The 22850-nt window shown below is 39.7% G+C and overlaps 1 protein-coding gene across 5 annotated transcripts in view; it reads right to left on the bottom strand.

The window, feature by feature from the left end:
• The window catches only part of RC3H1 (ring finger and CCCH-type domains 1), an 80639-nt gene that overhangs the window by 31304 nt on the left and 26485 nt on the right, over nt 1–22850 (bottom strand). For all 5 annotated transcript variants that reach the window (XM_061452091.1, XM_061452093.1, XM_061452092.1 and 2 more), the window contains exons 2-9: nt 20544–20910; nt 12074–12194; nt 10514–10753; nt 9924–10099; nt 8882–9082; nt 7648–7780; nt 5303–5421; nt 3160–3272 (exon numbers count right to left, since the gene is read on the bottom strand). In XM_061452091.1, coding sequence (XP_061308075.1) covers nt 3160–3272; nt 5303–5421; nt 7648–7780; nt 8882–9082; nt 9924–10099; nt 10514–10753; nt 12074–12194; nt 20544–20774 — 1334 coding nt within the window. In that variant the 5' untranslated portion in view covers nt 20775–20910. The remainder of the gene's footprint in view (nt 1–3159; nt 3273–5302; nt 5422–7647; nt 7781–8881; nt 9083–9923; nt 10100–10513; nt 10754–12073; nt 12195–20543; nt 20911–22850) is intronic.

The raw sequence follows: 22850 nt of genomic DNA, 5'->3' as shown, positions 1-22850 counted from the left end.
TGTGAGAGCATCTGTTAGACTACAACTTCACTGCTATTTGAACTGTTCCTAGCAGTTTCAATCAGAACAAGGATGGATTTTTAATAGCAAGTACACCAAGAGTTCACAGACACTTCACACAGCAAGGTTACAGTCTTACATCCTGTGCATATATGCATTTCAATTGTACAGAAGAAAACCAAACCCAAACATCACATAATACTACCTACAGTAACAGAAGCTTCAGAATAAGGATCACAGACTATTCAAGTTCATTTTATTCAGATACAAAATTAACAGCGGAAAATTCAAGTGACAGAAGATGAAGATTCCCTTTTGCACCATTTGCCCAACAATAAGCCAAGTGTTCATTGCCACATGGTATCTTTTAAAGCATAGTTTTTAAAATTTATGTTACTTTACCAATACACAGCTTATACCGTTTGCTTCATTTGGTAAGCAACTGCAGAGATAAACACTTCTATGAACACGCTGTAACTACAAAAATCTAACTGCTTCTCATGAAAGGCTGAACAAACATTCCACAAAATCAGCAGACTGACAGTACTGGAGCAACAAAGAGAGCAAATTCCAGAGTCGAATGTCCTCCACTAAACATCCTGCCATTAGTTTAGGTATCAGAACATAAGTGGCAGGGCACATTTGTAGGCCTGAGTGCTCCTGCTGCTTGTATTGCACAGTAAGACGCTGTTTCTTCTACAGGGTTGAAGACAGCACTTCCATTTCTAGCAAAGTGAGATGGTAATACAGACTAGGAAGGTACATATTACTGTAGAAAAAGGGGGCCTTTATACTCTATTACTCCATCTTCAGATAATGTTTGTGTTTGCCCACATGTACAGCATTAACAGCAATGCAACAGAGGCAAAAATTTTTTCATTGTTGTGTGTTTCTGTTGTGGTTATTTTGGTTTTTAGATGTGACTGAGTATGGAGTCAAAGTATAATCTTGCTACATACATTTGAGCTGTTTGTCTTATTAGTTCATTGATTATCTTCTAGCCACCTTAATAACTTTCTCTTGGTTGAATTAATCTTTACCCACATAATCAAACTATAAATTCAAGCTACAAAGTGTTGACAGTGGACATAATTCAGAATGTATTTAAAGGGAGTAAACGAGCTATCACCACAGTAAAAGCACTTAAGTATGGACAGACTACAGCTTTCCTAACATATGCTGCTCAGAAGTTGTTCTGGCATCTCATGTCAGCTGTGCAAGTCAGCTGGACACATGGAGGTGAGTGAAAGTGAACTCCTTAGTCTGAGCTCACAGCTCTACTTTGATATCCTGCTCAACATTCAAATCACTCAAGCAAGTGTGCAAGGCAGCAGAAGGACACTGAGAAGCCACTGCCATGTTCTCTACACCATATACTTCTGGACATCCTCATCCCATTAGGTGTCTTAGAGGCACAGTGTCTTACGGCTCCTGACTCCCTGGAAGGCTTGCACACAACTTGCGAGATGAGGACTGGCCACCCCTGCCCATTCATTCAGCTAGAACAAAACAGTATGATCAAGAGATACAGGTGCATGTGTATAGACACCCTTTCAATCAAAGGTGACAGGAAGAGTTTATGTAGCACCCTCCATGATAAATTACTTAAAAATACTTATATATAAATTTAAAGGGCTGCTCTCTCAATTTTTCCAAAGAATTTTTGTTGCTGTCTCTACACATGCAGGACACAAAACCAATCTAAAAATGTAATGCTTGCTTATGCACACTGGGTCTTTTTCCTTTGCCAAGGGGGGAATGAGCTGCTGTTTAAACAGTCAAAATTATAACTTGATATCCAAGACACTACCACATAGCTCTCCATAACCTTCCTGCAAATGTGAAGCTGTATATAATGAGACACACACAGAGGAACTACTACATAGCAACAGCAATTCATATTATTCATACTAAACATTTTTAAAAAGGAAGAACACTAATGCAGTATCTACTCAAAGAAATTAAGCAAAGATAAAAGGTACAAGGAAGAACTGGAACTCAGAGTTACACAACCACATAATACAAGCCAGTCTGGATTAAAAAAAAAAAAAAGCCTCTTACATCCACAAAGCTGACAAACAGTCCTCCTTGATGCACATGGTTAGTTCAGAGGTACTAATACTGACTCACCACCCTTGTTAACCATCCAAACCAGCAGTACCAGTCTCCATTTTTTAAACACCATGACAAAAGGGGAAAAATCCCAACTGTTTCTGCAGAACACAAGTATCAAAGTCCTATTCTCTGTTAATATGAATAACTGCCTTTGTCATTCTAACACCACATGCTCTGCTCTGTTTTTCTTCCTGTTTTGCTTATGCACTGCATGCTGGCTATACAGTGAACTGCCATATTAATGCTTCAAGCTTTAGACTATGGAGTGGAAAAAGCCTGTATACCATTTCCAAACTTTGGAGTTTTCTTCTGATTATTTTCTTTGAAAGATGCAAATTCTTTTAACCCCAAACCATGTAACAAGTAACACATGCTGCATAAAAGAGATAAATACTATATATTTTAAATCTTAAATAATCCATTTTACTTTAAAAAATAATTAAAATTATCTTCAGAACAGCTGTGGCCTGCTCTTGAATGTAGCTTATTCACTGCAGGTTTTGTATGACCACCATTTTTTAACTCTTCAACAACAGATTTAATCACTGAGGTTACTGCATGTGCAATCTGTCAAGAAGTTTCAAAGAAAAGCTGTTGCCAAAAAAAAACTTGTGATGTGCATTTTTAGCTTTTTGGATAGCCCTAGCAGCACAGAAGAACAAGAGAACTCCTACATCTGGAAAACTGCCAGCAACCTGACTGAATATAAAGGCAAGATGAGAAGTACACACAAATAAGTGACCACGATGGATGCAGTCAAACAGCATGTTTAGTCACACTTAGGAAAAACAGTCCACCTCCAAAATCTCAAATAACACCTGCATAACCGTCAAACTTTCAGAGATGCATTAATGTTGAACAAAGCAAAATATTCTATACTTAAGAACAGTTCAAAAACCTGAGAAGACTGTTAGGAGTTTTTAATTTAATTTCCTGCTAATGTAACAGGCAAGTTATGCTTCCTCTCAACATTCCTAGATATGATAAATAACTCTAAAATGAAGCAAAAACTGGATTGATTTCTACTGTGAGAGGTACACTTACTTTTCTAGCTCCTCCTGTGAATGCGCAAAGGTGCAGCTGGCCCCCCGAGGGCATCCTCCTCTCTGTTTCATGTCTCTGCACATGTATGTCTTGTACTTGCTGTGCTGAGGAGGCTGACAAGGTTAAAGAAACCAGGTGAAATATCCAAATATAAGTGTGCTTCACCAAGAGCTGAATGTATCCTCTTATTAAAGGCACAATGTTTAACTATTGATAATTCCTTAAATTTAAATGTTCCAGAAATACCTATGGTGAAGTAAATGACTGGAGCAGTATTTGTGTCTGGGTCTTCAACAGAACTAACAGATTCAAGAGCAGATACTTTGACAACTAAGTCAGTACGAGGTTTTTAAAACATTTTAATTCAAATTCCTTACAGAAGCTTAATTGGAACACAGCTGTATGTTTCAGGACCCACTTAAGTGGACAAAACCAATATAAGCTGAAAAAAAAAAAACCAAAAACCAAAACACCATGCTTAATCAGAAATTACCAAATATTCATGAAGCTCTGTGGCAGTTTATAAAAAATACAATCTGGTCAGTTGCTTTTCCTTTGATTTTTGTTAGCTCAAGACAGCACTTTTCTGAGTATCTTTATCAGAGAGTTACTCTGAGTATCTCAGAGTTACTTTTCGTTGAATTCCCTTTCACCCCTCCCTTTGGACTAAAAAAAAATAAATCCCTTCACTATCTACAATGATTATTTCCATCAACAGCTGAGGATGCAATCTCACTGATACACAGCTCAACAGGGTATAGGCAGTTTTCTGTACCTCTCTTCAGTTAAGTTTTCCAAGAAACAATGACCTACTGCAATCCTGCTCTCTGCATGAATGCTTATTTGCCAGTCTCTATATAAACTCTGACAGAATGCCAGCGGCAGTCTCAAAGACATTTGAGTCCATAAAGTTTTTGTGGCAGAATTAAATCTGAGGCAGAAATTCCCTATCAGAGTTTTCACCAAGGGAAAAGTCAACTATTGCTTTCTGAAAAACTCAGCCAAAAGATGTAAATCTGTAAGAAGCCATTTGAAAAGTGATTCTTTTCTTTCCTCCCATCTACTGCAGTGAGAAGAGGATTTAGGAAGGGAGTACATAAGCTGCACAGACTTATACTGGCCACTACTGCCAGCCAGCAAAACTCCGTGCAATAGTCAACAGATGGCCCCTTTCCCACTTGGGAGGTTCTGGGGTCCCTTCCAAGTGGCACAGCATGTACCAGGTCTCAGCAACGGTCTGAGCAGAACAAAACCCCTCACTGTTTTTCCCACCCTGATTTCCACTTGTGTATTCCTACTGCTTTCCCTTTTGCTGGTTAACAGTGCTTATTGCACATTCCAGTGAATGCAAAAAGGTAAGCTAGCATAAATAATTCACTATAATTTTGCTGCTTTTTTTTTGGCAGATGTAAACTTTCTACTAGTTGGGCTCCCTGAACTAGCTCTCCAAGAGGAACAGTGCCAAAGCAAGGGAGGGAGTGTTAATATGTGCCAGGCAACAGTCTCAGCAGCAGTTAGCATTGAGATCAACTTAGCTATACAATGAAATGAGATCAAAGGAACATGTGGTAAGATAACTCTGATATAGGCTAATATACATATATGGCATCATTGTTTTGTTTCTGAAACAAAAGAAGCTGTTTCAGAAATTTGGACTACACCTTTATATGAAGTCTTCCCAAATCTTTGTTTTACAGACCATTAAGGTATGAGAAAGTTTAAGAATAATTTCCTTAACACACAGCCATCTGGCTGAAATGTGTCATGTCAAAACAAACCCAAGAAAATTCCCACAGATCATAGTTCTAATGCACCCTGGCTTCTCTTCCCCATCCTCTGGTCAGGAGAGTTGTTTATTCATCCCCCTAAGCTTGCAACTGGATCAGACTATTGTCTTTTCATCCTAGTGAGCTGTGCAAATTAATGCAGCATGTACTGGGGGGTACCTTGTCTCGATTTATTTTTGGTTTTGTTTTCTTCCCCACCCCCCTTTGTTTACTTTTTTGATAATATTCAGCAGTAATGTTTCTAATCAGCTCCTTTGTCAAAACAAATCTCTCCAGATGACATTAGGAAACACCTACTATTGAACACAGCCAGTAATGTTCAGGGGAAAACACTTCCTAAACCATTTAGCTTTTACCTGTTGCTGATCTGTTCCTTTCTTGCTGTGATTCTGAATATAATCAACTAAGCCATGAACCACAGTCCTCACAGCAACCAGTCCATTTTCCAGTTGTTCCCATGTTGGAGGTGGAGCATCTATTGCATTGACAGCAAAGAGAGAACATAAAAAGTCAACAGGATTTTCCAAAACCAGGTACAAAGAGATCAAAAAGATTTTATCAAAAACATGTAATGAGATAAAAAGCATTCAGCACTAATTTAGGGATATGTACCACTTAAATGATAAAGCTACCTGTAGACTCAAGATTGAACCACACCAAATACCAAATGAGGCAGCAAAACTATTATTAGCATGTCAAATTATTTCCTTCCACCAGAACTTTCATACCTCACAAGAACTCCAGAGTAAATGCACTGTACAAACTCCACATTATAATGAAAGGCAAAGAACAACCCCCACAGAAAAAAAAACCAAACACCAACCCCCAAAACCACACACACACACAAAAAAGCAATCTCATAACCAACTGATCAACACCAGCCCAACAAAAATCAAAACAAAAAATCCCACAAAACCCAACAAAATAAACCAGGCTGAAAATCCCTCTTCACATTCAGACTCTTGTAGGTAAAGTCATTCTTGTTCAAATACCACCACTGGCCTAGATCTTGCAAGCACAGTCACTGAAGAACAACAGAAATTGATGCCTCTCACATGAAAAAATGTCACAAGCAAATCTATGAAACAGACCACCATCTAACACACAGCAGTGTGAATAAACTGCAGTCTTAAACTACAGGGGCACTTGTTCTTCTAACCAATTTACTTTTCTAATCGTTAAATCTGTTCCAGCAGATGACACTCCCATCGTGTGCCTACACACTGCTGCAAAAACACAGGACCTCAGAGTGCCTTTCAACATCTTTAGTATAATTACATTCTATTCTCTTTAGAAGGACTAAGTTGTTCCAGAGGAACTTCAGTGTATCTATAGAACAGCAAGGAAGAAACAAAACAGCAAGAGAAACATCAAGATCAGACTTGCCTACTGGAACAGAGTGAGGCTATTAGTGATTCTAATTTATGTATCAGTCTCAGCTAACAAATTTACAGTACACACACAGTTTTAACCTTGACTTGTTAAAGATCTGGGTAGAAAGTACTACATCTCTGTTACCTGTGAAGTACAACTGGTCCTTATTTGAAGGGTAAAAATTTTTTTCTTGTTTAAACAAACAGAAACGAAAAACTACAACTGTTATTCTCCCGAAGCCACAGTTTAAGCCTTCATGCTATTCTGACAGAATTTTTAAAATCAATTATTAATAACAGGTATAAACGAAAATTTCTGCCACAGCACTCCCCATTCCGCCCCTTCCTCTCCATCAGGTGATCCATCCTCACAGTGCTGCTGACTTTTTCAAAATTTCAATTTTTCTCTCCTCTATCAACATCTTAAGTTGGAGACAATGTAATGGGGAAATAAAATCTAAGTCCAGACTTTCACACCTTTTCAGAATTACATATTAACAAGAAAAATACTAAAATCCCTGTGATAACACATCTTTTTTTTACTAGATTCAATTTTTTGCCCAGCTTCTGTCTATTCAAACTATCAAAGTTCTACTTTGGAATCCAAAATAATTTACAGAGAAGATGCCTTATGATTTTAGGCTGTTTCTAAGAGAGCCTTCCAAGCACAATGTTTGAAGGCTAGAGACCTTTGATTAAAAACTAACACACAGAATTCCTGAAACAAAGACAAAAATATTAGATAAGTTAATAGAAACCCTTCATCGGGTAGTGGTTTCTTGAAGGCTTTCCCTGATTTGTAAACAAATTATTTGCTCTGGTAAAGAACTGGAGAGATAAAGTTATCTTGGAGTATAGCAGACAGCTAAGGCTCTGCATTAAGAACAGTGGTTCTATCTATCTTCCTGTTTCTTTTCAAACCTTGTTTCAAACAGCAGCATGCGTACCAAAGAAAGGGGAAAAGGAGGAAGGCAAGACAGGGAACCCCGAGTTAGCATTGCCCAATATCAAGTGTAGACCATGCAACCTCACAGGATTACATGTATTTAACATCCTCATCTATGCTCACCCAGCACTATCAAACAAGGAATTTTTTTTCAGGGGAGTAGCAAAATTATTCCTGTCAAACTTTTGAACCTATTTTAGTTTCAGAACAGTTCAGTTCCTCACACAGATTACTGCCATTCTAAGGCTGATTATGAGTACCACTCAAGAATCTTAAGATCATGAATCAGAGGATGCTTCCTTCAACTTACTGAACAGGTTCCAATCTTGTAAGAGAGTTAAGCTCCTCTCGCTAAGAGGTTTTATAAACCATCTAGACTTACCTGGACTGGGATCGATATTTGCTAGGAGCTCTAAGTGGGGTCGAAGGCGATTCAGGTTAGCTGGATCTCCAGTCCTCTGAAGAGCAATAGTTAATTCCTGAACACTCTGTGCAAATGAGGCTGGGGTCTGCAACTTAAAAAAATTATAATAATTAACTTTCTACAGGCAAATTGATCCTTATGGTTTCTGAAGGCTGCTCCACACGCTCACAAGAGCTGTCTTCCAAAACTGGAGTGAAATGTGTTTCACATAAGCCCATTTCAGTCAGCAATTTCTATTAAATTCCTTCTCTGGTATTAAGGACACACAGTTCTTTGACACTGCAGGTTAAAATACAGCTTTAAATAGACAAAATAAAGGCTGGTATTATTTCTTATGATATAACCTCTGTGTTGTGCTGGCACCCAGAAAAAAAATAAATATTAGAAACCATTTAATTAGATTTCTGAAGAGTCTAGTATCTTCAAACTGATGAGTTTACACCCTGCTTTAAACTGAGTAGAGCAGACAATAATGAGTAAGTTGGATGAAGGACAAAGACAACTAGCAATGTTCCATTTACTAGCATCACACAACTTCAGTATTTAAAATCCTTTAATTCTGCCTAAATCCTTCCAGAGATTTCTGGCAGGACACCTGAAAAGGGAGACAAAGGCATAAATATACAGCAGACCAATCTCAACAAGGTTCCATTTTCCTTACCTAATTTAGGCACTTAGATGTCAGTCTTCTATCTTAAAAGCCTATTTATCCTATGCTCCCTCTAAACAAAAAGACACCTGGGCATTTCCAAAGGCCAAGTAATTTCATTTAAGAAATGTGCTTCTACCTCTCTTTCACACTTCAGGTATAGACAGGGGGCTGAATAATCCTTTATTTTTTTCAGTTTATGCACTACCTTTCTGCCTGGAAACATGAACCATTAATCTCTGCTACTAAATTTGCAGTTATTGGCTGTTCAGGAATGCCATAGCTCAGCTGTGTAGCTAACCTTTATGGCTTCCTATGTGCAGAAAGTGGTAACGTTGAAAGAGGTGGCAGGACAGCAGAAGAAATGAGATTACAAATATATATGCTAGTTACTTCAAAACCTGGTATGGCTGAAATAAGAGGGCAAATTATTAATAGGTAAGGCAAGTACACATGTAGCGTGGATTTACAGATTGTGCCCAAGCATTTACATCTACAACAGCTGCAAACAAGTTAGACTGGGCTGATTTTAGGTGGCTTTACCTTGTCAATGATAGACTGCATGTGGGATTTGTGAGACTGGTCTCCGTATAACAGTGAGGACCACTGATCTGGTGCAATGCGTAAACCTGCTTCCATGGCTATTTGAACTATCTGGGAATCATGTTCCCTTCTCAGAGCTTCGTAAGTCCGAAATTCCTCCTTCAGTTGCATCAGGGAGGAATCCTCATCTCGTTTTGTCACCTAGTGGGAAGAAACAAGCCAAATACAAATACGATTAAGCAGGATAATCCAGAGATTATGTATGCAGAGATTATGTAAAGTCCAAAGCATGGGAAATCTTCAGTCAGCAAGTTCTTTCTCCCGCAAACTAAACCGAACTATGACACTATGCAGTGAATGCTAGTTGCTACTAAAATTCCTTCTTCATAAACCAAAACCTCTATGAAATGGATACCAAACATAATTTACTGAAACCCTGACACTGGTTGAAGTGTCACACTTCCTAAATGACTTGACAGTATCCACACTTTACTTCTCCAGTCAAGGTATTTTGTTTGTATTGCAGAATTTTATTTGAGGGTACAATCAGCAGCAACAAAGCATTTTTCTCCTTGTTTAGCGAAAAGTGCACAACATTTAAACTGAGCATTAAGCAGCTTATATTCTCTTTATACAACTCTGATATCCAAGAACCTCTTATTTCTTTGTTTCTAACTACATCACCACTCAACAGAACCAGGGATTTTCCAGCTTTACACCTCTTCTAGAGAGACAGTTATGTTGACTTACATACAGTGTTGGTTATCTATTATGTGCGTCTATTAAACTTGGACAGTCAAGCTTTACAGTCTGAAGCTGCTATTTCAGCTTACATAGCTATTATAGCTGTACAACAAAGAACTGAATGACAAAGAGCAGCTGTATCTCCAAAGAAGTCCCCATCTGGTATTTAATGATTAATACTTTCTGTAACTACGCATATTTTTAGGTACATTTAATGTTACAGGACAATGAAAATTGAGACTGAAAAACAACAGTTTCCACAGCATTATGAAATCTCCAAGCAGAATCATCTTCATACCTTGAAGCATGAGGCTCTGTAAAGAAGCTGGACAACATGCCCAATGCTAGTTTTAGAAGCCTGAGGAAATCGCGGCTCTAGCCTCTGAACCACAAAGAGAACCAAGACCTTCCGTGATAAAGCAGATCCATCTTCCAGAGCCAGGAGAACTAGCTTTAAAGCCTCCTCTTGCATTGCTGGTGGGGAAGGGGAGATGTAAAGAAAAAGACACAAAGGATAAGAGAAGACCAAGAAAGATTTCTGCACAGTTGTCTCCCTACAAGTGGGACACCAGCTATAAATGAAGGAAGCCATGTCCAGTCTTTTCTAGTAACCTTGTTTTTCCAGAAGGGTCTTATTCGTCAAAGAACAATAAGCAAGAAACTGCTTTCCATTTTATCTTATCACTAGAATAATGCTTCATAAAATACTTGCAAAAGAACTAAAAATACAAGAAAGTCTATGACAGCAGCCCAAGAGATACATCATTAATTCTGAAGGCCTACTATTAAAAAAATTAAGCCACTGACTAATCAAATCACTCAGGAATTTGACACCCATTTATCAATCCTCAATTCTAAATCGCTTCTAGCATAGAAGTAGTTACCTACCTGGTCCAAGGAATTGGCACCCTCTGGCTCTCACTGCAGCCCAGAGGTTGGAAGAGAGCTGCTGAGGATTTTGATGCTGAAGAATGAGCTCTGTGACTGTTCTTTCACCAAGTGACCGTGCTGCACGCATAGCTCTGATTCGCCCTTCTTCCTCCACTAGCTGGCAATGAACTAATGTCACAAGTTTCCTTTGCATGGGACGACTTAGCACACTCTGAGTAGTACTGTTAAGACCCACACCTTGAAACAAAGTGAAGCAGAAAAAGGTAATAATTAACTACCTCATATCTCCTCTTATTGCGCCAGTCTTCAACCATTGTACTGTAGATGCACAAACCTAGTTCTCCTTTAATAAAGTCCACTTTATTAAATGGAACATTAGAGAAGCCATTTCAGAAGTTCATTTTTGTCTTTTTTATTTTACTCAACATTAAAAGCAAACAGTTCCTGGGAGTTGGCTTTCCCACAGGTTTAAGGTTCTGTCATTCACTGATTTGGCTTCCTCAGAAAGTGCAGCCTCCAATGAATTCTTTCCCCATTTTTGGCAGTCCGTCTTGCACCCTTCCATACGGATTTCCCAGGTGTCATCTCAGTCCTTCCCTATATTCATGAGCTTCACAGATGACTGCTTTCTTTGACATTTGTCTGTTTTCACAAGACAGTTTGTTGTCTGTATTTGGTACCTCCACTGCTTTGGCCAAGCCAAACTGAGCATGCATGCGAGTTCAAATTGATCTAGGTGATGATTAATTATGTGCAAAACCTGTGCTTCTCAACCATGCTGGAAGCCACTAAACCAGGTTAAAGAACAAGTGACTCACTAGACATATGGCTGTCATACTGAGTTCATTCAATAGCACAGAGCTCGTTTGTTGGACCATTTCTACTCAGAGTGATACTGCGGTCACGCTGTACTGGTTGGAAAAAGCTTGAGACAGTTTTTTGTAAAAATTCATTTTTGAAAACCTGACACCCATGATGCTCATCTCTACTACTTGGGTTGACAGATCTTCTACGTCCACCATATGCAATATAGATGAAATCCATACTCTTGAACCCAGCACAGTTTTGCTGAATTACAATTACTCATATTGACTCAGCTCTTGCATGGATCTTGAATAAAAAGATTATTACTTATTTCTCTTCTATATCCTATATGCAGTAATTTTCTTGTTTCTGTTTAATCCTCCTCTACAAACAAATTTCATTGCTACAGTTATCTCAAAGCAAAGGAGACCACAAAAAAAATAATGACTTTTACTTACTCTACAGAGGTCAACTCAGTTTACAAAGTTTGTCTCAACTTACTACAGCACAGCCAAATATCTCTGCCTAACACCTCAGCCTTTCCTCAGTATTAATTTTGACATGACACCTTTAAATTCCATGATCCCCATTCCCCTCTGTTGTGAAAACATAATCTTAATGCTTAAGAAATTTGTTTCAATTTATTTTTAAACTAGGTTTATAACCAGTTTACAAACAGACTAATAATTTGGCTAGTTTGTTTTGCATCTTGTTTCCAGCTTTCATTTTCAAATGAAACAATGCAGGAACTACCTCTTGCGCTGCTGAGTGGTTTGAGGTACAGTGCCAGTTCTTCCACACATTTCTTGCCCTCCTCATAATGCTTGGTATCTTCAGCTCCACTACATAAAGTAATTGGCTGCTGCTCAGGAACCTGAAAAGAGATGCATGCACATCTACAATGAATATGTGTAAATGGCAGTCTTATTTACAAACACTTGTTAATATCAAGCATTTTTTGTTTTGTTCCCCATCTGTATTTTTTACATATCAGTAAGCACTGTTTCAGCTTGATCAATGAACAAATTAAAAAAACAAAAAAACCCAAACAAACCAGTGAAAATGAAGACAAAAGAATTTACGTTTAGTAGACTTTTTATGTAGTGGCTGACAGGAACTAGAAGCAGAAGACTCATTCCTCAATAAAAAAACTACACAAGAAACGCTGCATTTCCTTTAACAACAAACTTTGACTGAAGTAACATACATATTGAGGCATCCCCAAAGCCGGCTGGCCAAAACCAACCAACCTAAAAAATAAAAATAAAAATATTCAGACAAAATCAGATGAATCCTGGTTCGACCAAGTTACAGTTACATTCTTTGGTGGTTTTGGTTTTGTTCGCTTTGCACTGATTTGTTTGGTTTTCTGCTTGGTTTGGGTTTGTGTGAGTGTTGATGGGGTTTGGTGGTTTTTTTTGAGTTGTTTATTTTTGGGGTGGGGGGAGGGAAGGGGTTGCTGGCATTTGCTTCTTCATCCAAGCATTCCTCAGAAATCAGGATTTTTCAAAGGGTCATTGGACCACCCTTCCCCACCAGTTACTTTTTTTTTTTCCTTCTCATTAAATTCTTGAAGCTTTAAACAAACTTACTGGGTGCAGTATAGCACTGTACTAATGTTTCTCAACATCACTATTCAGCAAGCAACTCAATAAATGAGAATAGAGAACTGGATGTTCTTAGAAGACTAAACACTGGCACCTTTTGCATATGCTGATGAAGTGCAAACAAATCTCAGACTTCAACTTCTATTTTCAAGTCAATCGCTATCCCACTGCTTACAGGGACCAACCCAGGCCCTCAATCTAAAAGCACAAGCCTTTAATGCTTGAGTTAAAGACAGCTACAAACCCACTAACCTTTACGTGCAACGCAGCCATGTGTAGAGTATTATGATGGCAGCAGCAAATACAAGCAGTGAATATATATAACATTTATACATACACACACATACATACATGGTTGACATCATCAGTGTGGACAGGAGCTTTCCTAACAATATTAATAGAAAGTAAACTTTCAATCGTGATCACACTTGTACAATGTGACACACTTAGACAACTGTGAATGCCTAGTTGCTCATGTGACACACACTGCAAAATAAAATTACTAGCTGCATAACTCTTATTTTTACAGGTGACAAAAAAAACCCAAACCAACACCACAAAAAAAAAAACCCACAAAACCAGTCTCTGAGCATAAGATAATCAGCTACAACTAAGAGAGTTGATACCACTCCAAAACTAACATAACCAAGATAGTCTGTATCAGCCATTGCCCCTTTTACTCCTATTAAAGGTGAACAAAAACCTAGTTTAACCACATCAAGATGGCAAGGTTAGCCTGGATGCTTTTGCAGACTGCAGTTAGCTTGTGAAGTTCTGGGGGTTTCTTAGTTTTGTTTTAATTTGGGGGAGGGAGTGGTGTTTTTTCTGGGTTAGGTTTTGCTGAGTTTTGTTTATCTGTAAGCAAGACTTCAGCAAAAGGAGATTTTGCAACTGTATCTTACAGTGGTCATCCATAACTGTTGCAACTGGACTGGTTTCTTGGGGCTTGGGAAACAAAAATGAACCCCTTCAATATTTGCTTTCATGTTAAAAGAACAGTCTGCCTCCTTTTCAAAGCCACTGCCACTTTAGCAGTCTGCTTCTGTCTGGCAAGTTATACAAGCAGAACTGGCCTACTGATCAAACAACGCACATCTCACGCATTTGTGCTGAGACAGACACTACACAGTCTCTGCTCTATTTACTGCTGTAATTTATTTTGTGCAAATTTCTATTTTCTCCTGCAAGCATTCAATCTGGCATCAGTGACAACCCAAAATACAACTGCAAAGTTGCAACGCTCAGCATATAAAGAGGGCTTTGAGCAGACATGGGACAGGAAGCTGTGCTCAAGCCCTGGATTTTGATCTTGAATTAAGGTAGGTTTAGAACACATTCACAGCAGCAGTTTGGAATGCCATACACAGCACAACTCCACCAGCAAGACACAAGGACTGTCTAAGCAGCTAACAGAAAGCTTCACCCTCCCCCAAGAAAAAGCTGGCAGAGGAAATATTCCAAGAGTTAAGCTATTCAACACCGTCTCTGCATATCACTCCCATTTCTTCTCTTTGCAAGAGAGGCTTCAGTGTAAAAATATGACTTGCACAACAGTACTGTTTGCAAAATGAGCCCAAAAGAGATTAGAGTTTATCTTAAGCTGGAGCAAATGAAGTACTGAACAATAAAACAAGATGCTTATTTTGTGGTTTCAGGAGTCTTCAGGAGAAGAGAATGTATTTTGCCCTACCCACACTTTATCTTCATTCACGTGAAACATCTCATTTGACCTTTTGCTGGTTCAATAGAATATGCACTTCCAAGATTTTTTAAAGTATTTTAAGGTTAGACTGATTAAAAAGCCAACATCTACCAACAGAAAAATGGTAAAGACATGATTCATAAAAGTCACAAGAGATCTGTATTTTAATTTTGGCTCTGTCACTGAATTGCTGAAGGACAACTGAGAAACAATTCAACTCCAAAAACTTTCATTTTCCCTTCCTTCACAAAATATCCTTGTGACCCTATGGTCACTTCTATCTATTTACACCATCACTTCACAGCCTCAAAACAGATGCCCTGCAGAGTGAATTCATTATTTTCATCCTCATTCAATATTCCATTCTCTCAGACACCACACCCTTTTATCACAGTCTTCACTGCAAACGTATTTATAGAACATAGTACCTCCCAAGGGGAGCTAGAACAAGACAAGGAAAATAATCTCAGAAGTTTAATTACTTCAAATTTGTGATGGTTTTGCATACATCTGCCTTGGCATGACTACAAGTATCCTGTCAGTGGAATGCTGCCCATCAGCATGACTGACTACTCGTGGCTGTGGGAAGAGGCAGGTTATGACGGCATGAGGAAGGGGACCGGAAAAGAATACTAAAGCATCATCTCATACCAGGCAGTGATTTTGAATTGGCAATTTAAACATAATTTGATGTAGAATGCCAGCTTGAGTTATCACTAATTGCCATTAGACATTTAATTGCACAGAGTGAGAAAATGTTAAAACAGACCAAACCCCTTTTTGTCTGGCTTGAAAACTGTTCTCCCTAATATTTCCTTCCCACCCACAGATGATTTGCTTCCTGGCAAAACAAAACAAAAACACCAAACCCAAATCCAAAACAAACAAATCAAACCCAAACCAACAAAAAAAACCTACAAACCAACCCTAAAGCCTACTGTCTTCAGTTCCTCAGAAGCCTGCACCAAGAGCAGCTTATTTACATGCAATTCCTCTTTTGTGGCAACTCATTTCACCAAAAGTTACACTAAAAAAAAATTACCAAACATGCTCTCTGCAACTGTAATCTTTCCCTTCTGAAAAGGCTATGAGCTAAGACCAATCCACCCATTATCTCATGAGATACATGATTCCATTGCCTAATGCCTAGAATTTTATTTAGCACATTGTCGTGGTTTAAACCCAGTCAGGTAACTCGTTCACTCACTTCCCCCCACTTCTTTCCCTCCCCCTGCTCCCAGAGGGACGGAGAGGAGAATTGAAAAGAATGCAACTCCCACGGGTTGAGACAAGAATAGTTTAGTAACTAAGGTATAACACAGATCACTACTGCTACCATCAATGATAATAATGATAAAGGAAATAGCAAGGGAAGAGAATACAACACCTCACCACCAGCCGACCGATAACTCGCCCCCCCAGCCCAACCAAGTTCTGACCGATACCTCCTCCAACCCCACAGTCTCCCAGCCCTTCCGGCTCACTCCCAGTTACCTCCTGGGCATGACGTGCGGTGGTATGGAATACCTCTTTGGTCAGTTTGGCTTAGGTGCCCTGTCTCTGTTTCCTCCCGGCTTCCTCTCCTCCCTGGCAGAGCATGAGGCTCACAAAGTCCTTGGCCAAACCAAAACATCGCTATCAGCTCTGTTCCCAGGCCGAAAGTCAAAACACTGCACTGCACCGCACCAGCTACCAAGAAGGAGAAACATGACGGCTACTGCTGAACCCAGGACACACATCCAGCAAAAGACTATAAAATTAAAGCACCGCAGGAATTTTTGCCACTTGTTTGTCACCTGTTTGGAACATGCACGCTGCTGTTTCATGTGTTAAAAAAAAAGAGGAGGGAAGAGGTTAGATGACAGATCCATGATTATGTACCATCAAAACACTGGCCTGCTAAATGTTTAAAATAGTTGTGTATAATGGATGTGGATTACTCAAGTAGTTAAAATTGAAAGCCTAATTCCAATGCAAATTGGCCTGAGGGATTTCTTTATCTAAAAAGTTTAAAAAGCAAGGAAGGTATCCCACAAATGCCTTCCTGCTTTGCGTTCAAGGTCACTGCCCAGAGAAGTCCTGAATGCTCCCTCCCTAGAAGCATTCAAGGCCAGGTTGGTCAGGGCTTTGCACAATCTGATCTAGTGGAAGGTGTCCCTGCCCCTGGCAGGGGGGCTGGAACTAGATGATATGCGCCTCCTTTCCCTCACAATACACTTAGCTCCAGTTCAGGTGCTCAACTATTTCCAGCTCTCCCAGAAATAATAATTTTCATCTTAGGATCCCTCCTCCTCCCTGCCACCATCTAACATGTCTCAACTTACCTAGAGTGGGCTGAATTGCCCAACCACTGCCTTCCAGAATAGGCTCTGTAATCACCACTGATGTGCTCCATACTACAGTGGGGGAACTGGAATTTGGTGTCTTTTGCAACAGTTAATTCCCATATCAAGGGGCAATAAGTTCTGCTTTTGGAAACGGGCAGGGAGAGGGTAAACTGAGAAATAACCTGTAGTTCAAGTAAGAAACCAACCATTAAACCAACCAACCATTAAAGTGACAAAACTGACACAGAGAGAGAACACCATTGTCACAGAAATAGGTTACTGCTTTCCCCAGTGAGTATATGACAAATTTAGAATATTTTCCCCAGAAATACAGTCCTGTTTATTTTACACATTGTGCCTACATGAAAGCCAACCAACAAGACTTGCCCTGGAATCCCACAATTGCTGCCAACCACAGCAGAATAGATTTGTTATTTCAAACTGCCTGGTCTCCTCTGCTGATAGCAAAAAAGCATAGCCCTTATAGATGTGTGAACTTCTAAGAAGCCTCCCCAAAGGGAAAAGAACAAACTGTGTTTCCCCTCTCAGTTAAAAGCTTTAATTGTATTATACTGTATTTCATTCTAATATGAAACCTTTTTATCAGAATATATAATTTAAAAAAACAGTATCACACCTCTCCATGGACTCGGGTTAAAATGCACAAGGTTTTGTTGGAGATCAGGGGACATTAATGACACATACACCTTCCTGAAACTAAATCAAGTGAACAAGAGAGTGGGCTTTGTTCTCTGAAGTTGATGATACTACTCATGCTTGGTACGCTGGCTTGCTACTTCCAGATCATTTTTGTTAATTCAGAAAAAGAGAGTCTACCTTCTTAACAGGATGCTCAAAATTTAACTTAAAGTCCTTTTCTTAAAAGAGTAAAAAAAATAAACCAACCAAAAAAAAAACACAACCACCACCACCACCTTAGGTGAAATTAGAGGAAAACAGTAACTGCTTCCCTTCACAGCAAAGCAGTGTACTTATTTTCTAGTATTCCATAGTCAGTAACAGGTCCCAAAAAGAGAAAGAGAAGAGAAAAGAGGGCGAGTTATACTGGACACTGATTCATTGATATGCTGATTTAAATTAGGAGCTGAGGGAGAGGCGGTGCAAATTTCTCTTAAGGGGAAAGCTTGTCAGTAATAAAAACCCAGCTAAAGTTGATTATCCTTTAGGTAACAGAATGCAGTGAGCAGCATCCATGCAGGAATGAGTAGCAAATGAGGTGGAAGGGAACACTCTCTTTTGGTGGCATTTGCAGCTTTGAGGTGACCATGAAACAAGGTCCTATGAATCGTCATCACCAAAAAAAATTTAAAAAAGTACAAAAATAATGTCATCAGTTCAAATTCAGAACATGGAACGCTCAAGATTAATATACTACTGCCAAAAAGCCACTCTTCCTTCTTCATATCTCACACACATTATGAATGAGGAAACTGACTGACTAACTAGCACAGTCACAATAAAATTCTCAGTTACCTGTAGGAGACAGTGTGTTTTCCATCTCATTCCAGACAATCTGGTTTTTATGGAAATTTTAATTCAGGCAAAGATCAAGTTAAAGATATCACATAGCTTCTCACCACACCACAACCAAACAAATGCAAGAAGAAAAACACATTTATCATAAATGTGGACACCTGGATATAGCTGGAACTATTCTAGAAACTCCAGAGAGGAAGGACGAAGATATAAGGGAGAAAGAAAATGACAGTATTTATTTACAGCACCACCCAAACATTTCACAGTGCTTGGAAGCTCTTCAAAGATGGTGGCATACGTGTATCACAGACATGGAAGCACACAGTCTCATTGCCTTCTCCTGCAGAGCAGGATGAGTCACTTGGCACAGCCAGAAACATAACTCAATTTTAAAACTTCAAAAAGAGCTTCTGTGCCACAAAAGACCGACAACAAATTAGCCATATTACTTGATAAACTAAATGGAAAAAGAAGTGGCAAAAGCACATCCGGATCTCTAGGTCCCACTACCTGCATCGTAACAATCCTTCTTTCCTCCCCAACTTTTAATATTCCTCCACAACATAGCTCCTCCCTTTTCATTAACTATGGATCTCATTAAATTTTCTGCTTCCTTCAACTGTGCTGAGCCCAGACACAGAAGCAGAACAGAATAAAACAGTAATTCCTCTATGATAACCATATTCCATCTACAGCCTTGTTCCTCACCCATAAGTTAGACATGATTGTACCTCCTCTCCCCAAGTCCACAATCCTGTCAAGCCCTGGGAGGCATGGGTCACAGGAAACTACCAGTGATCTAACCATGATAAGCTTACATAAATTTAAGTCGCTGCAACTGAACAGGGTGATCCTGCTTTCCACATCCCTAGCCCATTCCTCAGGCTGCCATTAGTACCAATGCCATTGTTGTACTCATTCCTATCAGATCACCAGTTCAGCTGACCTCACAAGTACCTGTTCCAGCAGAAAGGGGCAACTCTGTCTCATGCAGACTTCCCCCGTTCACCTGTGTGGATTTAGAGTAGCATGTCACATCAGTCAGTGGCATTTCCAGAGCACAGTTTCAAATTAAATATAAAGCAGTATAAAGGCTGCTACCAGAGGGGTCTATCCCACTTCCCTTACATCCGGGTTTGGCTGAGACAGTTAATTTTCTGCCTAGTAGCTGGTGCACCGTTGTGTTTTGACTTCAGTGTGACAGTAATGCTGATAACACACCAATGTTTTAGTTGTTGCGAAGTAGTGCTCACCCTGATCAAAAGCTTCAGCCTCTCATGCTGTGCCAATGAGGAGGGACACAAGAAGCTGGGAGGGAGCAGAGACAGGACACCTGACCAAAACTAGCCAAAGGGGTATTCCACACCGCAGCATGTTATGCTCAGTATATAACCTGAGGGGTTACCCAGAAGGGGCTGACTGCTGCTTGGGAACTGGCTGGGTATCACTCAGAAGGTGGTGAGCAATTGTACTGTGCATCACTTGTCTTTTTGGGGGGGTTTATTCCTCTATTTCCTATTATTATATTTTACTTTATTTCAATTGTTAAAAGGTTCCTACCTGGACCCAAAAATTTTTACCTTTTCTCCAATTCTCCTGCCCATCCCCAGTGAGCAAGCAGCTGTGTGGTATTTACTGCTCGCTGGGGTTAAACTACATCGCCTTCCTCTCCTCTCCTGCTTTTGGAACTTTGGTAGCAAGCTGGTAGGGTGAATGTGGTAAAGCAAGTAACCTACCACAGAAGAATCACTTCCCACCAGATATGCTCACTGATCCAGTTCACCCTTTTGTCAGAGCATGGCTAGATATGTGTTAGAGAAGTGAACACAAACAAACTTATTCTGGTGACAGCTCACAGTTACACTAAATTTAATACAAAATCACAGTCAGCAACCACTAGAATCAAGATATGAACTGTTGTTTGAGGCATCTTCACTACAGCGTGTCAAAAGGTCTAAAACATGCATTTGTCAAAATTCACAAAAAGATGCCTACCCTACATACTATTAACACAGTCATATTTTTTTATTCATGACCTCTTAAAAGAAAGAAGGAAAACACCACAGAAAGATTTAAAAAGGCACTTTTACCTGAGCACCCACTAGCTGCAGCAAGGCTGAGTTCACAGGAAGGAGTTCAATGTCTGTATTGATAGTGGTCTGGTCAAAAGGGCATGCCTTACGGTGGAGCTTGTTGAGGCACATCTTGCAGACAGTGTGGCCACAACCCAAGCTGATAGGCTTTCGGATTGTTTCATCGAAAGTCTGTGTGCAAATTGGGCAGGAGAGAAAATCCGTCCATTGTGGAGCTTGTACAGGCATTGTTTCAGGAGTTAATTGACAAGACAAAAATCTAAAGCACAGATTCCACTGGAATCAAAATGTTTGAAAAAAAGTCTGTTTGTTTTTAAATATCTTCTGTAAGTACAGACAGTCAGCACATAGTGTGAAACATAACCTAAAAGAAAACAAAAACAGAAGTTAGTGTTCTCTACTGGAACAGGCATATGAAAACTTTTGTGCTAGGTAAATACCACTAGTAGAGGTGTAACTAAACGAGGAGTAACTACACGAGGAGGGTAGCCCTGACATTACATAGAGGACTGAGTCATGACAGCTGGTCTCTACCATGTAAAAGTCACTTAAAACCATTTCTGTTGTTATGCAGCTAAAAATATAATAAAATCAAGATAGTTACCTTTCTCACTGAAGACTAATTTAGCTTTTTATTTTAATGGTCCACTTTTTCATTACAAATGAGTCAATTAGCACCAACTACATTTAAATAAAAAGACAATTTTTGAAGGGCTGTTGTGCTTACTCCACTAAAACTTTTTTTTTTTTACAGTATTAATTGCAAACGTTAAATATTTTTGCATAGACAAGGCCTCATACAAAACCTGTATCACAAGCACGTCTTCTTCCAAGTTCAGTGGACTATGGGTTGATACACAATGACTACACAGAAACATCTGAGCTGCCACAGCCTCAAGAAAAAAAATGGACGAATGGCTCAGGGTACAGTCAGACACTGCATGCAATACAGCTCTTGCACATTGCTAAGTAATACTACACACCCGTATTACAGCACCTTCACACAAGCTGATCTGTACAGAGCTGCATGGTACCATGCAAACTTATCCAGTCACATCTCAGCCTGGGAAACTCTGTGCATTACTGGGCATAGTTTAGCATTTATAACTTGCCTCCAGCCTGCCTACCAAGCAGCTCCATCCTTTAAAAGCAGGAAAAAAACTTCTAGAAGTCAATTTGGACTGGAAGAGTGCCGACTGTTTCTCAAGGACCCTTTCCTAACCCCGATTTGTATCATTCATTGCCTACCTAGAGGTTATATTGACAGAGAAGGTAACATCTTTAATGCATTGAGAAATTACAATGAAAGACCTCAACAGAGGGCAACCTGAGAGGTCTTTGTTACTTGGCACTGTCCTGGGTTCAGCAGTAGCAGTCATTTTTCTCCTCCTTGGTAGCTGGTGTAGTGCAGTGTTTTAACTTTCAGCTCGGGAACAGAGCTGATAGCGATGTTTTGGTTTGGCCAAGGACTTTGTGAGCCTCATGCTCTGCCAGGGAGGAGGGGAAGCCAGGAGGAAGCAGAGACAGGACACCTGACCCAAACTGACCAAAGAGGTATTCCATACCACAGCACGTCATGCCCAGGATGTAACTGGGAGTGAGCCGGAAGGGCTGGGAGACTGCAGGGTTGGAGGAGGTATCGGTCGGAGCTTGGTCGGGCTTGGGGGGCGAGTTATCGGTCAGCTGGTGCTGAGGTGTTGTATTCTCTTCCCTTGTTATTTCCTTTATCATTATTATCATTGATGGTAGCAGTAGTGATTTGTGTTATACCTTAGTTATTAAACTGTTCTTATCTCAACCCGTGGGAGTTGCATTCTTTTCGATTCTCCTCTCCGTCCCTCTGGGAGCAGGGGGAGGGCAAGAAAGGGGGGGAAGTGAGCGAATGAATTACCTGACTGGGTTTAAACCATGACAGGCACTTTTGAATCAAAATGCTACAAGGATTGAATATTATTAATTATAAGGGAATGGAAAGTAAGACATCCTTCTGGAACCAAGAAAAATAAGAGTAGACAGATGAAGTGATATGAAAAGAAATTATCAAAAGGAAAACTGCCAATAAAAGAAGTATTTCTGATGTCTGCCTTACTTTCTATCACCAGGAAAGTTAGCAAAAACATAAAGCAGGTCACTGATTTGCTACCAAACAGATTTTCCTAAATCAAGCAGCAAAACAACAACAAATGAACACCCCAACCACCCAGGTATGTTTCTCTTGCCCACACACCACTGACTCAGGTTTTATACAAAGGAGTACGCACTTGCTTGCTAGTATCTGTTCAGATATAGCAGCATATAGCATAT

The sequence above is a fragment of the Pezoporus flaviventris genome, unplaced genomic scaffold, assembly GCF_033815535.1.
Source record: "Pezoporus flaviventris isolate CSIRO_AGI_PZ_B2104156 unplaced genomic scaffold, CSIRO_AGI_Pfla_v1 ptg000013l, whole genome shotgun sequence".
Classification (NCBI taxonomy): Eukaryota; Metazoa; Chordata; class Aves; order Psittaciformes; family Psittacidae; genus Pezoporus; species Pezoporus flaviventris.
The sequence above is the reverse complement of the archived record's forward strand: the minus strand, read 5'-3'. Positions and strand labels throughout refer to the sequence as shown.